The sequence below is a fragment of the Naegleria gruberi genome, assembly GCF_000004985.1.
Source record: "Naegleria gruberi genomic scaffold NAEGRscaffold_54, whole genome shotgun sequence".
NCBI lineage: Eukaryota > Heterolobosea > Eutetramitea > Acrasida > Naegleriidae > Naegleria > Naegleria gruberi.
The window spans coordinates 152,689-166,530 of record NW_003163273.1 but is presented as its reverse complement, the minus strand read 5'-3'; the positions used below and the strand labels follow the sequence as shown (position 1 = coordinate 166,530).

Here is a 13,842-nt window from a genome sequence, read left to right as displayed (position 1 = left end):
TTCCAGCATCTTCACAAACTTCGTACATGATACGTGTGATACTGTATCTCTTTTGCATGACAGAGAGGGAAATATCAAAGCCACGTAAATATTCAACAAGTGAAGTGCAATCATTTGTAACAGAGACAAGTTTTCTCAATTCTTCAACATCAAATGATGGCAAATCGACACCTTGTTCCTTGGCAAGTTCAATGATGGTTTCAACACGAACAGAACCATCCAAGTGTCTGTGCAATTCAGCTTTTGGCAATTTACGAATAATGTCCAAAGTTAATTTTGTCTTTGAATGATGTGTAACTTGAGATGATGAGTTGGTTTTTCCAATTTGTTGCAAATTGCAGTTAGATCCCTTTAATAAGCTTGATGGTGATTTTGGAAGAGAAGCTTTTTTCGAATGGTGTTCAGAGGATAAATCCCAAACATCGGCTGGCATCTTTTGGAAGGTAGGAGAGAGTGGTCCATCTCGAGACCTTGAATTTGATCTAAATCTTGGTGATGATTCCTCTGGAATTGGTAGACTTTCTACATACTGTGATGATGATACTGGTTGAGTTGGTTCGGAAGGTGGTTGACTCATTTTCAATAATAATTTAGTAATATCTTTTTTAATTCAACAGCTTTGATTGTTGTGAGTGTGTTGTATGAAAAAGATGTTTTTTTTTGATTTTTTATTTTAAATTTCTTAGCTCTCGGAATAGACCATGCACATTTGATGGACTTATTTAGACTTTTTGAGAAGAAAATGGTTAAAATATTTGGCATGAATTTAATATGTTGTGAACATGGATAATGAATGATGAACATGAGCTGTTAATAGTGTTGTTCGTTATCTATTACATGACAAGTTGATTCAACTTATTGTGATTATTTGTGAGTTAAATGGTATCAAGCAAAGGTGTGTTGAAAGAGAAGCTTCGGTGATGAAGTATCATCACTTCTTTTAAAGGTCTTTGAAGTTTGTAAACTACAGTCCCAAAAGAAACTATGGAGAGCTTATTGAGGTATCGGCACATCTGTGAGTGTGAAAATTGATTGGCATAAATTGTCTTCTAAAATATTTATGATGGCATGATGAAGGTGTGGAGAGGAATTTTTTTCTAATTCTAATAATTTATTAATTCTGATTTTATTAAAATTTAATTTAAATTTTGTGTAACGGTTAGATTTCCATTCAACCATCAATCTGGATTAACTTCCACAATAAACAAAAAAACAACCACTACTCGAATAACCTATCTTCATCTTTCTTACTTGTTCTTCATCATATTCCAAAATACCAAATTACTTCAATTATTATTAAAAAATATTCAAACCACAACAATTTCCTTCATTTTTAATAAGATGCCTCCGAAAAGGTTGAATTCATCATCTGGTTAATACCCACACAACTAGGATTCATGCCCATTGCTGTTCTTCCCCGACTGGAGAACGGTAAGGATCTATGTTTATAGCAACCCCAGCCAAACCTGATCATCCCGCTTGTTGACTGGAAGAAACAATTCCATGAGACCCTGAAAAGATGATCACATCTATCATAATTTTATCTTTTATTCAAAAAACCAGAACAATATTATTTAGCTACTTGTATTAATTAATAATTTTAATTTAATTAATATTATTGTATTTAAAAATACTAGATCTATGAGAAGAGAGCAAATGGAAACATTTTAGATTCATTAATTACTAATGATACTTCGAGTCCAATACATTTTTATCATACCCTTCTAATAACAATCCAATATACTTCTCTCATAAATTCTATGCTATGGAACAATTCAATAATAGAAAAGTACAAAAAGAATGCAAACAAGCAACAACCACTCACAAGATGAAGAAGATACTGACCAATCACAAGGAGGTATGGCAGCTCATTATCCTCAATCACAACTGGAAGATTTGTTAATCCAACAACATGAGTCAGAGAGCAAAGCAGAAAAGGTGAAAAGGATTCTATTGACTAACATTCTCACAGAGAGGATTATTCAAACATGTCTTGTTGTAGTCATGCTCATTCTATTGGTGGTGTACTTGTTTTTGGGTAGTGTTGAGGAGAAGGCATTCATTGGAACTATTGCACTGTTAATCAAACTTGTACTTTCTGCTCTGAGCGTAATTATCTGTAGTTTTGGAAATTATTTCATCTTGATTGGAGTGTGTGCCATTCAGTTTGTTTCGATTCTTGTTGGTGATTCACTCTTGTTTTTGATAATGTTCTTTCCAAATGAAAGAGTTTTTGATACGGCTGTTCTCATTCCCATCTATTCAATGATGACCTTGGAATTGTTTAGTTTGGTACTGAGCATTGTAATGGTGATAAAGAAGAAGAGGAGTGAAACCAAGCAAATAGCTCACACCAACAACACAATTCCTTCTCAACAGCAAGTCTAATTGAACTTTATTCACTTCTGCGTAATTAATACTAAATAGGAAGAAACAAGTTCATATGGAACCTTTTGGAATAAATTCTTAACAAAACCCTCAAATAAAAAAAAGATAATAATTAAAAAAGAATGCAAACAAATACTATGCTCTCAATTGATGAAAGTAACAATCCAAAAGACGTTGAACAATCTCAAACTCTACCAAGTCTTAGCAACAATCAGCAAGAGTGCAACCAAATTAAGGAACAAGAACGACTACCACAGAGTGGATATTTAGTTTTTTCCATGCTACTAATGCTTGTATGTTACACGTTTTTGGGAAGTGATAAGGAGAAGAATTTCATTCAAACTATTGCATTAATAATTAAGGTTCTATTGGCTGGTCTATTCTACATTCTCCATCATGAAGGAGTTAATTATTTCATATTGAGTGGTGTGTCTGTTCTTCAAATTGTTTCGATTCTTGTTGGAGATTTTCCTTTCGTGTTCTATGGTTTTGGAAATAATTTTGAAATTAGATTTCCTGCAAGTTTTATTGTGTCCTTTGAATTGTTTTGTTTGGTTGTGAATGCTTTGTTCATTTCAAAGAAGAGAGAAAGTAATCAACTAGAAGTTAATCAGGATAATTCCAACACTATTTAAATTCAATAAATTTATTCTAGTGTTGAGACATTGGTGGTGATTATTATTCTAAATATTGGCAACAACCAAGATAATTCTATCAAAAATTTGCAAAGATCAGATAATTACATTAATCGAATAATTACATTTTAGTCGAATTTCTATTTACATTTCAAAATCATCCTAAATTACACAAAATCCACAACAACCATTCCTATTTTGTCCAATTTACATTTAGAAAACAAGATGTTAGCATCCAAAACAATTTTTCCAAACATATAAATACCAAGAAACTTTCATTCTCATTCAATTCAGATAAAAAACAAATCAAAACAATGAACAAATTCATCACTGCTCTTGTCGCAACTCTTCTCTTAGCTGCATGCTTGGTCAACTGCCAATATAGCAACAATTATGGCAACAATTATGGTTCATATGGAGGTGCTGGTTCTAACTATGGAGTCACTGGAGGAAATTACAATCAATATGCTCAAAACACTCAATCCTATTTGAATCAAATTAATGCTGTCAACTCAAATCCATACTCAAGTTATGGATCTTCATATGTTGGTCCAACAAGTTATGGAAATAATTATGGAAGTGCTTACTCAATGCCATTCTATGGTGGATATGGAGGTTATGGAGTTCCATATTATGGTGGATATGGAGCTGTTCCTTATTATGGTGGTTATGGTTATGGCGCCGGATATGGTTGTGCTGGAGGTGTTAGATGGTGTTAAGTTGTGAAATATCATCCAAAATTATCAATTTTTAGTGTACACATTAGTGTTAATATTGACCGAATCATTTCGAGAGAATAAAGTATTTCCTTTGTAAGAACTCAACTTCATCTTATTCGATACTTGGGGAAATAAATTGCGGTAAATAGAAATTAAAGTAAATATATTAAGCGTTCTTTAAAATGTCATAGTTCCGAAATGAGAGAACTTTTGAAGATTACCCTTTGGAGTATTCACAAGTTTCACATTACATGATTCAACAGCCCATTCCAGACCTTCATACAATCCTTCACCAGTCAGAGCGCAACATGCTTGAATGAACCATTTCTTTTGTGAAAGTGAAGTTAATTTCATCTTGTCTGCTATTTCTGCGACACTCATAGCATTTGGAAGGTCTTGCTTGTTAGCCAAAATTAAAATTGGACAATCTTTGAGCTCGTCTTCTTTAGCCAATTTGTGGAGGTCATCAGCTGCTTCCTCCAATCTGTCTCTATCATTAGAATCCACAACGAAAACTACGCCATTAGTGTTTTGGTAATAGTGTCTCCAAAGAGCTCTAAGCTTGTAAGCACCACCAACATCCCACTATTTAAAGTCAATATAACAAAATCAATACTTTAACTTACCATGGTAATCTTGGCATTCTTATAATCTACAGTTTCTACATTAAATCCAATGGTTGGAATCTATAAATTATAAGAAATATTACAATCTCATAAATTACTTACAGTTGTGACAACCTCATCCAATTTAAGTTTGTACAGAAGTGTTGTTTTACCAGAGGCATCAATTCCAAGATTCAAGAATCTCAACTCCTTGTGTAGATGACTGATTTTGCCTTGTTCTCTTTCTGGAAATAATTTGGTGAGATAGTTTGACCAATCCTCATCAGAAAGAGTATTATTTTTTCTAAACATGGACATGTGTAGCATGTCGTGAGCCTCTCCACAAATACTCTTATGTTGTGGCAATGTTTTTCCAATTCCTATAAATACAAAGTAGATGAGTGTGTAGAGAATTTCAGTTTCACACAAGCTCCAATCAACACTTTTCAATAATCTAAAAGTATCAATATATCTATTCTCAACATCTTGAAGCATCCACAAAACAATGAATGCCATCTTTGGATCTTGTTTAAGAGCGCAATAAGGTGATGTCATCATTCCTTCAAATAATTCAATTGGAAGTGAAATAATAATCTTTGCGAGTGGTTGCACAAGTGGTGTTGCAAGAATCTTGTGCAAAGTTGGAGGAGCTAAATTACTATCGAGGAATGGATACTCTTTGAGTGCAAGTTTTGGATCTTCCAAGTATTGGTTAACCTCTTCATGGTTTGCAGTTTCAATTGGTATTCCAGAATAAACCATATCCGATACAACGCAAGCTGGATTGAAAGCCAAATTATCACACACGTTTGGCAAGATGATGGATTTACAATCAGCTGAAAATTCCAAACAAGTAATTCCAATAGTGAGAGCATTGAATTGATTTACAACTCTTGAAATGGCTCTCGATAAACTTTCAATTTGATATTCGTCAGCAATTCTCAGTAAACCCAACAAGTCTTTCCATTCAATAATATTGGAAACATTTTCATTGAATGAAGTTTTGGAAACACCCAATTTTCCAACATGAATAAATTCCATAGCCAAATCAAAGTATTCACATGATGATTTTTCACCTTCTTGAGCTTGCTCCTTTTGGAGAGTCATTTCATTTGATTTTGATTCCAACATTTCACTGTTCAACATTCCCTCAAAAACCTTGCTTTCCAACAATAGTAATTCTCTAGAAACCAACAATTTCTTCTTAATATCTGGAATGTGAATGGTAAAATAGACCAACTCTTCTTCCTTCTGACCCAATCTATTATAATTGACCGTAACAAGATCGTCCTCTCCTTGAGTTGTTTCCATTTCAAACAAATCATTCGGAATCTTTTCTTCTTTCTTTTCCTTGTTTTCTTCTTTCTTTTCTTGATTGTTTTCATCGTTAGTCTTTTCAGTTTCTGTTTCTACTTGTTGTTTTTGATCAGCAGCATCCGATTTTGTCTCTTCATCTCTGATCAAATAATAAATCATTGAATTTTGTACTTTTCTGATGGCCTCTTCATTAGGCTTTGATTCCGCATCCTCCTTCAAAAGACTTTCATCCCTACAATACCAATGCGAATATTTACTAACATCCTCCTCATCAATAACCTTCTCAGTGACGGTCTTTGCCTGATCGCTCGAAATATGATCCATTATATTCCACATTTTTTTTGCTGCTATGAATAATTTACAAGTTCATCATCTAAAGAATTTATTGAATTTATTTTTAATTGATCGGAAGATGATGACAAAGATGATCTGTTGTTGTTGTTGTGGAGAATGTGTTTACAAAATTGTGATGAGGTGGCAATGATGTAAAAAGTGTCATGAAGTTCTGTTACAAATATGTTGAATGTAAGCAATAGGGATCCAAATAAAAGAATCGCTTACATATATTCCTCACTCCTCACCAAACAATCCTTATTACTGATACATATGTTATGGCAATGTTGTTTTCCAAAATTGTGTACAACTCTGCTGGAACATAATGTTTGTGCAGAGTCAAGTATAGATCGCAAGTTGTATTTCAATGAGTGGACTTTCAGTCACAATTAGGATAGAAAGTCAACGAATTGAAGTCAATGTTTAGAAATGCTTCTTTCTTAATGTAGCTTAGTAATAGTTAGAGATGTAATGAAAGATTTGGGAAATATAGAGATTGAATATTTCGAATAACTTTGTTTGATAAACATTGATATGTAGTGAGATATTGCAAGAAGTACGAGTTAACTTATAAGGAATGAAGGTGCTTAAAGAAAAATCGTGATCCATACATGGTCTTGGTATGCCTGCTTTTGTCTAGAGTCGAAACATTGAATAAACTTAACAAAGCCCATTCCTTGAATTGTTTAGAGATTTTACAACTTTTGAAAGGCTTTGAATACTTATCAACCAAAACAGGGACAAACCGACATTTCAATATTATTGGATTTCAATATTGATTAATAAGAAACTGAACTAAACTGATTGATTCTTGGGAGATTACGATGATGCATGATGTTGCATCTTATCCTTCAAATGAGTTGATGTTTTCAGATGAACACGTTAAAAACTAAACCAAAAAAAACAACTTTCTAATAGCTGTCCTTTAGAATACTTAATAGAATGACAAAGATAGCACCAGAAGAAAAGCAACCTCCTCGTCAATCTCTAGACATTCTTCAAGACGAAACTGATTCTAATGCAGAACTCTTTGCCAAACCAGCCAATTCGAATAGAAACTTTCTTCTAAAGTTTATTCTAAGTATCAGACTATTCCTCATCATTGCCATTGTCCTAATTGTCCTCATGACAGCCATCCCAATTTGGTCAGCTGCCTACACCATGAACGAAGCAGCAGCTCTCGAACAAGTTGACGTTTTAATCACAAACATGAATGAGAAAATCCAAGCTTTCATGAATGGTCAATTAATTCCCGCCAAATACATTGCAGATAGTTTAGCAGATGATTATCATAATTATCACATTGACTTTGCTGATACTGTATTGACCTATCTCTATCAAAGAATTAAGACATTTGGCGTGACAGTTACAAATTTTTGCTTGGGAGAGCAAGGTAATAATGCACTCTATGCATTTTCAGCAGATGTAAAGACTAAATCTTTAGCTTTGGCTATGAAGAGACAAAAAGGAAATTTTGTGGTGTATGCTGCGAATATGACAACTGGTTTATATAATCCGAATTCTTATTCGACAAATATTACCTATGCTGTTGGTAAGACTGATTATTATTTGGAATCTATAGAGTTGATGAAGATGTATCCAGATGGTGCATTTGGAGCTCCTTATAAGGGTAAGTGTTTAGTTTCGAATATTTTATTGTAATGAAATTGTTAATATAGTAATTAATGGACCTCAATCAACCTATTGGTCAACCCCAATTTACAATAGAACCGAATTACCTTCAGGAAAGAAGAATAGAATTGGATTTGCCAAAATCAACATCTCACTCGATGCCATTGCTCAATTCTTGTCAGCAATCAAAGTTCTAGAAAAGGGATATGTCATCCTATCAGAATATGGAAATGACTATATCATTGGTAGTTCTCTCACAATTCCCGACATTGTTTTGAAGAGAATGAAGGCAACCAATGTGACCACAAGAGGAGCTGGAACACTCATGACCAAACTCTTGCAACATCAGAAAGATAACAATTTAAACGAAACTACAGATATTAGACTAACATTAACCAATGATGCAGGTGAAAGTTTCTTGGTTTCTTCATCACCATATATATTTTTTAACCTAAAATGGAGAATGACCTTAGTTTTTGATGAAAGAGAGGTAAAGAATGGTATTATTATGAGTAGTTATGTTATTATAGGAGTTTCTATAGGAGTTTGTTTACTTGGTGTAATAATGAGTATTCTTATTGGGTGGTCAGTTGCAAGTCCATTTATCAAATTACAACAAGATTTCAAAAAGATTGAGATTTTGGATTTGGCGAATATCAAACCAAGATCTTCGATATTCACGGAAGCCAATGCAATCTATTCAAGTTTAACTGAAACTGTGAGATGGTTGGGTGAAATTAGAGCATTTATTCCAGATTCGGTTTTGAATCAATTGGAAATGACCAAGCTTGAAACTGAAGATGACAAGCAAGATAACAATCATCACAATGCTTATGAGTCGTTCCACTCAAGAAAGGAATCGAGGAGTCACATGTCCCATAGCAGTGGAAACCATTCGAAAATTTCCAAGAAGGAAAATATTGCCAACAATCTATTCAAACTTGGTCTCTCCATGAAGGAATGTGCAATTATCTACTTGACAGTTCCAAACCTCAATGAAGATTCCTATGAATTCGAATCTGGTATGCTTTCGAATTTAATTTCCAAAGCATTGACCTCCATTTCAACAATCTGTAAGACCTCAAAGGCAGATCTTCAAATCAAGAGTTACAATGAATATGTTATTACCTTTACCGATAAGAATCCTCAAGCAGCTGCTTTGGAAACTTCCCTCAAGATCCTTACCTTACTGAACTCTTTGAACGAAACATTGAGTAAGGATAACCAACCGAAAATTAAGATGTGCGCATCGGGTGCATCAGGAAATGGAATTATGGGTAATGTGGGAAGTAAGCAGATGCGTTTCTTTGCCATGATTGGTTCAGTTATAAATAGAGCAAAGGAATTGAATGAATTTTCAAACTTTTTGGATATTCCAATAGTTTGTGATTGGTCATCTTACAAGTTTACGAAACAATCGTTCATTTTCAGACCAGTGGAAAGAATTTTTGCAGAGAATCATCATATTCACTCTGTTTATCAATTGTTGAAACGTTCTCAAGTTCAAGATGATGAATGGTTATACGAATTGGAGCAAAAGAAGGCAAATTCCAAGATGGACGAATTCAATGCAGATTTTTGTCAAATATTCGAAACAGAAAACGGAATCAATCAAGAGCAAGTTGATAATATTCTGTCCCATCTTTCCAGTCATAAATCATCAGGTGTAGAAGATAAGGTAGTTGAAAGATTGGAGCACTTGCTTACAAAATCTCATTCACAACACGAAGAGAAATCACTCAATTTCATGAATTATCACACAGTGGTGGGCTCTCATTTTACCAGTTATTTGAAACCTGGTGAGCCAATCTTTAAATTGTAACTTAAATATATATCTTTATATCAATTTCTTGAACATTTAGAGCTGAATCTACAACTCTTTATTTTAGAAATGTTAAATATTTTACAATTATTGTTGAGGAGTGACATCATCATGATCAGTACTCTTAATGACATCTTCCCATTCCTTCATTTCCTTCAAAACAGTTTGACATTTACCTTCAATGAATGGATAAGCATCAACACCAAATGGAATTCTGAATGGAATTTCTCTTCCAGCAGCAACTCCACTCTGGGTCAAAACATCAACGAGTCTTTCGGATAACTTTACAGGATCACCTCTTTGCTTGTGATTAACAGCATGGAAATCAACTTCCTTGTAAATTGGTTCATAATCTGAAATAGTTTTTTTAGCATCCTTCATATTACTAGACGAAAGCAAATCAGTTCTAAAGTAACCTGGTTCAACAACGACAACCTTAATTCCCAAATGAGCAACTTCATCTTTGAGTGCTTCAGAAATTGCTTCCACAGCAAATTTAGTAGCACAATACAATCCACCAACTTTAACACTAGCTATTCCACCAATGGATGAATATTTACAATAATTCCACTCTTTCTTTCACGAAAATGTGGAAGAATAGCACGTGTCGTATTCAACAATCCAAAAACATTGGTATTAAACAAGTGTTGATCTCCTCATGTCTCCTCAATAGTCCCATTCAAAACATAGGCAGCATTATTGATGAGAATATCAACATGACCATACACTCCAATTGCCTGCTCAGCAAACAAATTTAATGTACCTTGATCGGAGGTAACATCAAGTTGCATAGTATGAGCACNCAATTCCTTCAAATCTTGAATCTTGTCCAAGGAACGAGCTGTGGCTATAACCTTTTCACCTCTATGAAGGACAGACTTGACAAATTCTCTTCCGAAACCTGTGGAAGTACCAACAATAAGCCAGACACGGGATGTAGTTTTAGAAGTAGTAGTAATAGTAGTAGTGGACATTTTTTTTTTGTGTTTTGTTTTTGATTTTTCGAATACGTGGCATGTGGTTTCTTTTATGGGAATTTATGTTTGTGCGAATGTTTTTTGGCTCGTGCGGACTTTTAAGGACGAGCTGAGTTTTTTTTATTGTAAACTTTACAATAATTGAAGAGCTTGCAGTTCAATTGGGTTTACAATTTCTTTCTTACATGTATCTGATGAAAGAATACACTCGTTGTATTTAAAATATTGAGTAATGTGTGGAAGAGTTTCATTTTCAAACATTGTCAACTTTCCACTTTAAAAAACTCCTTCATTTATCTACATCAAATTTTGACTGGATAGTATTTAAGCTGATGAAACAAGTGCATAATTAATATTGTCGAACTACAAAGCTGTGTATGAAGATGAGAATCCTGGAGCAGAGCCAAACTGTACAATATTTTGGCATAATATCATCTTCCTTTCATTGAGCAAATGAGTTGAAGATTAACCTGACTGGAAACCCTCCTCCATTAATGAATTTAAATCCTACATTCAGATTATTCGTGTTGGATGAAGATGGCTAAATTATTTGTCCACTTCCCCAAAACGAAACTATCTTTTCAATCTTTATGAGAGGCAACCAAATCCCATTCTTGAAAATAGCATTGACAATTCTATTGTGGAATTTAGACAAAACAATTCCAATAGATGTGTTCTTCATGCGTCATTCACCTTCAAGAGCAAAGATTATTCTGTTCATTCGTTCAGCATTTGATCCAGATGTTTATTGGAATGAATACAATACCAACATTCTCTGGATTTGACTTCTTTATGGATGGAACCTCAACAAAAACCAGTGTGAATCCATCAGAAGCCCCAATGAATATACATTCTGGTTGATGCTATCTATTCGAAAGGAACTGGTGCCGTGCGTATTACGCCAACACTTTCTGATTGCATTGTTCCAAAAGTTTCAACAACTGGCAGTAAATTCAATTATTGGAATTTGGATGCAGCAACCGTTGGATCTCTCACTGGTGGATTATTGGAGTTGTAATTGCCTTGTGTATTATCATCTCAAGAAAGAAGGAGTTTATAAGAGTGTTGGTGAGTCAACAGATGGATCTCGAATTCACGAATTACTTGACGAAAAAGAAGATATTTGAATAGTGTCTCCATTGGACATGATTTTATTCATTGTGATATTTACAATTTACTGGATAACCAATCTAAACCTTCGAATAATCCATTTCCAGACAGGGCACTACATGGTTGGATGTACCATTCTTGCTTGATCTCGTGTAATTTCAAAGTATTGACCATGTCTTTAACATTGGCAGCTCTTGGTAAATCTTGCTTATTAGCCCACACCAATAACTTGGCATCTTTCAACAGATCATCTTGCATAACTTCCCGTAAGGTTTCAGCAGCTTCTTTAAATCTCTCAGTATCATTAGAATCGACAATGAAAATGATAGCATTCGTCGATTGATAATAGTGTCTCCATAACTTTCTAATCTTATCCTGACCACCAATATCAAACACTCTGAAAGTAACCTTCTTATATTGTATAACTTCAGCATTGAAACCAATAGTTGGAATGGTGCTGACATTTTCATCTAATTGAATCTTATATAGAGCTGAAGTTTTACCAGCTGCATCCAAACCAAGGAATAGAATCTTGGCTTCCTTATTTTCGAATAAACCTTTGAGCCATCCAGAGAAGAATTGACCAATCTTTTTGAAAAAGTCCATTTTTGTTGAGTTATTGTTGTTGTTAGTTGTTAGTTGAATTGCTTGTTTGCAAATTAAATTGTCTTGTTTTTTTCAAGAATATCATTCATGAATGGGCATTATTTGAATGAAAACCCTCAGTGTCTTCTTCATCAGCAATTTAATTTCGGAGTCGCTGACATCATTCTTTTTGTAATGATGACGAAAATTTCGTCATCATGTTTATAAATAGCTGGCAAAAGATAAAATGAACTCCAATGAAAAACATTTTGGGAACTTGGTGTTTAAATTTTAAAAACACTTTCTGTGTATGATGGCTGGTCCAACCTCTTCATAATCCTCCCTTGTCATCCAATTATCTTTAAAAGTGGAACTGAGTGCAAGCATTGAACCACCAATCCAAGTTGAGTATTTTCTCTCAGGTGGAGCAGTCACCTTAATATTGAAGGATTCTGGAGCGAGAGCAGTTAATTCCTTACTCATTCTGTCAGTAATTCCCTCAAACATGGTATTGCCACCAGATAAGAAAATATTTCCAAACAATTCCTTTCTTATATCAGGATCACATTGTCCAATTGAATTGAAAGTCATTTCATGAATTCCAACTTTAGATTCCACATCAATCATATTTGGATGGAATAAAATCTCTGGACATCTGAATCTTTCATTCCCAAGAGTGACAACATTACCCTCTGGTATATCATACAATTTTCTATCAATGGTTGGTTCTTCTCTTACAACCGAATTCATTTCCTCTTGAAAATCTAGAGCAAGGTAACAGAGCTTTTCTTTACGATCTCTAACTATTTCTCTTTCAGCAGTGTTAGTGAAAGTGTATCCTCTTTCTGTCAACATTTTCATTAAATAATTTGTTAAATCTCGACCACCTAAATCCATTTTCAAAATGGCATGGCAGAGCATGACCTTCGTAAATAGGAACGGCATGAGTGACAGAATCTCCAGAATTCACAATCATTCCAGTACTTTTTCCAGAAGCGTACAATGCCAAGACAGCTCTATTAGCAACATACAGAGCTGGCACACAAAATTTTTCAAACATGATTTGTGACATCATTTCTCTATTTGTCTTGAGATTCAACGAAACTTCACTCATCAATATTGGATATTCCTCAGGAGCAACTCTCAATTCATTGTAAAAAGTATGAAACCAAATCCTTTCCATATCATCCCAATTATTGACAATTCCTTGATTGATTGGATTTCTCAAATTTAATAGACCTCGTTTTGATTGAGCTTCATCTCCAACGTAGAATTCGGACATTTCTGACAAGTGTTTTGGTTGACCGATGATAGAAGGAAACACTACACGAGGAGCATCATCACCAGAAAAACCAGCTTTACACATTCCAGAACCATTGTCAATAACGAGGGCTACTTCTTCAGACATTTTTTTTATTGTAAAATAATTGTGTGTTGATGGAAGACATGTGATGAACATTGAGCTAAGAATTTGAAAAGTTAATTTAGCAGATTAAAACTTCATGAGGTAAAAAGGCATGGGTTCTAACTACTATCAAGGAGATTAGACGTAACTATGAAGTTGGCGATAGACTATCCGATGGAGATGTCTTAAGTTTTGTCTCAGCCAAAACACTTCGTCATTACTCTTCCAATGAGGTTGTAGAATAGAATTCAAGTTTTGATGGCTCGATTTGAATCTGCTGTCATTCACAATTCTCGTAACTATCATCGTCTGCA

General features: G+C 34.2%; 9 protein-coding genes across 9 annotated transcripts in view; 4 read left to right on the top strand and 5 right to left on the bottom strand.

Annotated features, from left to right (window-relative positions):
- The window catches only part of NAEGRDRAFT_59240 (uncharacterized protein), a gene marked incomplete at its 5' end in the record, with an annotated part of 2,532 nt that extends 1,955 nt beyond the window's left edge, over positions 1 to 577 (bottom strand). Inside the window, one exon of the mRNA XM_002672292.1 lies at positions 34 to 577. Coding sequence (XP_002672338.1) covers positions 34 to 577 — 544 coding nt within the window. The remainder of the gene's footprint in view (positions 1 to 33) is intronic.
- Positions 578 to 1,800: 1,223 nt separating this feature from the next.
- NAEGRDRAFT_72592 (uncharacterized protein) lies at positions 1,801 to 2,388 on the top strand (the record flags this gene model as incomplete). The annotated part of the gene is made up of 1 exon (XM_002672354.1): positions 1,801 to 2,388. One exon carries the CDS (start codon positions 1,801 to 1,803, stop codon positions 2,386 to 2,388), a length of 588 nt encoding a protein of 195 aa, XP_002672400.1.
- Positions 2,389 to 2,525: 137 nt separating this feature from the next.
- Positions 2,526 to 3,023, top strand: NAEGRDRAFT_72591 (uncharacterized protein; the record flags this gene model as incomplete). Its single annotated transcript, XM_002672353.1, has 1 exon — positions 2,526 to 3,023. One exon carries the CDS (start codon positions 2,526 to 2,528, stop codon positions 3,021 to 3,023), a length of 498 nt encoding a protein of 165 aa, XP_002672399.1.
- Positions 3,024 to 3,337: 314 nt separating this feature from the next.
- NAEGRDRAFT_72590 (uncharacterized protein) lies at positions 3,338 to 3,742 on the top strand (the record flags this gene model as incomplete). The annotated part of the gene is made up of 1 exon (XM_002672352.1): positions 3,338 to 3,742. The coding sequence occupies one exon, from the start codon at positions 3,338 to 3,340 to the stop codon at positions 3,740 to 3,742; it is 405 nt and encodes a 134-aa protein (XP_002672398.1).
- A 177-nt stretch (positions 3,743 to 3,919) lies between these two features.
- On the bottom strand, positions 3,920 to 6,008 carry NAEGRDRAFT_81248 (ARF/SAR family small GTPase; the record flags this gene model as incomplete). The annotated part of the gene is made up of 3 exons (XM_002672291.1): positions 4,471 to 6,008; positions 4,369 to 4,428; positions 3,920 to 4,327 (listed from the first exon to the last, which is right to left on the bottom strand). The coding sequence occupies exons 1-3, from the start codon at positions 5,998 to 6,000 to the stop codon at positions 3,920 to 3,922; spliced, it is 1,998 nt and encodes a 665-aa protein (XP_002672337.1). The 5' UTR covers positions 6,001 to 6,008.
- Positions 6,009 to 6,939: 931 nt separating this feature from the next.
- On the top strand, positions 6,940 to 9,451 carry NAEGRDRAFT_72588 (uncharacterized protein; the record flags this gene model as incomplete). The annotated part of the gene is made up of 2 exons (XM_002672351.1): positions 6,940 to 7,627; positions 7,677 to 9,451. The coding sequence occupies 2 exons, from the start codon at positions 6,940 to 6,942 to the stop codon at positions 9,449 to 9,451; spliced, it is 2,463 nt and encodes an 820-aa protein (XP_002672397.1).
- An 87-nt stretch (positions 9,452 to 9,538) lies between these two features.
- NAEGRDRAFT_52303 (uncharacterized protein) lies at positions 9,539 to 10,425 on the bottom strand (the record flags this gene model as incomplete). The annotated part of the gene is made up of 2 exons (XM_002672290.1): positions 9,539 to 9,984; positions 10,215 to 10,425. The coding sequence occupies 2 exons, from the start codon at positions 10,423 to 10,425 to the stop codon at positions 9,539 to 9,541; spliced, it is 657 nt and encodes a 218-aa protein (XP_002672336.1).
- A 1,170-nt stretch (positions 10,426 to 11,595) lies between these two features.
- Positions 11,596 to 12,144, bottom strand: NAEGRDRAFT_72586 (ARF/SAR family small GTPase; the record flags this gene model as incomplete). Its single annotated transcript, XM_002672289.1, has 1 exon — positions 11,596 to 12,144. The coding sequence occupies one exon, from the start codon at positions 12,142 to 12,144 to the stop codon at positions 11,596 to 11,598; it is 549 nt and encodes a 182-aa protein (XP_002672335.1).
- A 270-nt stretch (positions 12,145 to 12,414) lies between these two features.
- Positions 12,415 to 13,531, bottom strand: NAEGRDRAFT_60876 (uncharacterized protein; the record flags this gene model as incomplete). The annotated part of the gene is made up of 2 exons (XM_002672288.1): positions 12,415 to 13,047; positions 13,076 to 13,531. The coding sequence occupies 2 exons, from the start codon at positions 13,529 to 13,531 to the stop codon at positions 12,415 to 12,417; spliced, it is 1,089 nt and encodes a 362-aa protein (XP_002672334.1).
- Between the last annotated feature and the right edge of the window lie 311 nt (positions 13,532 to 13,842).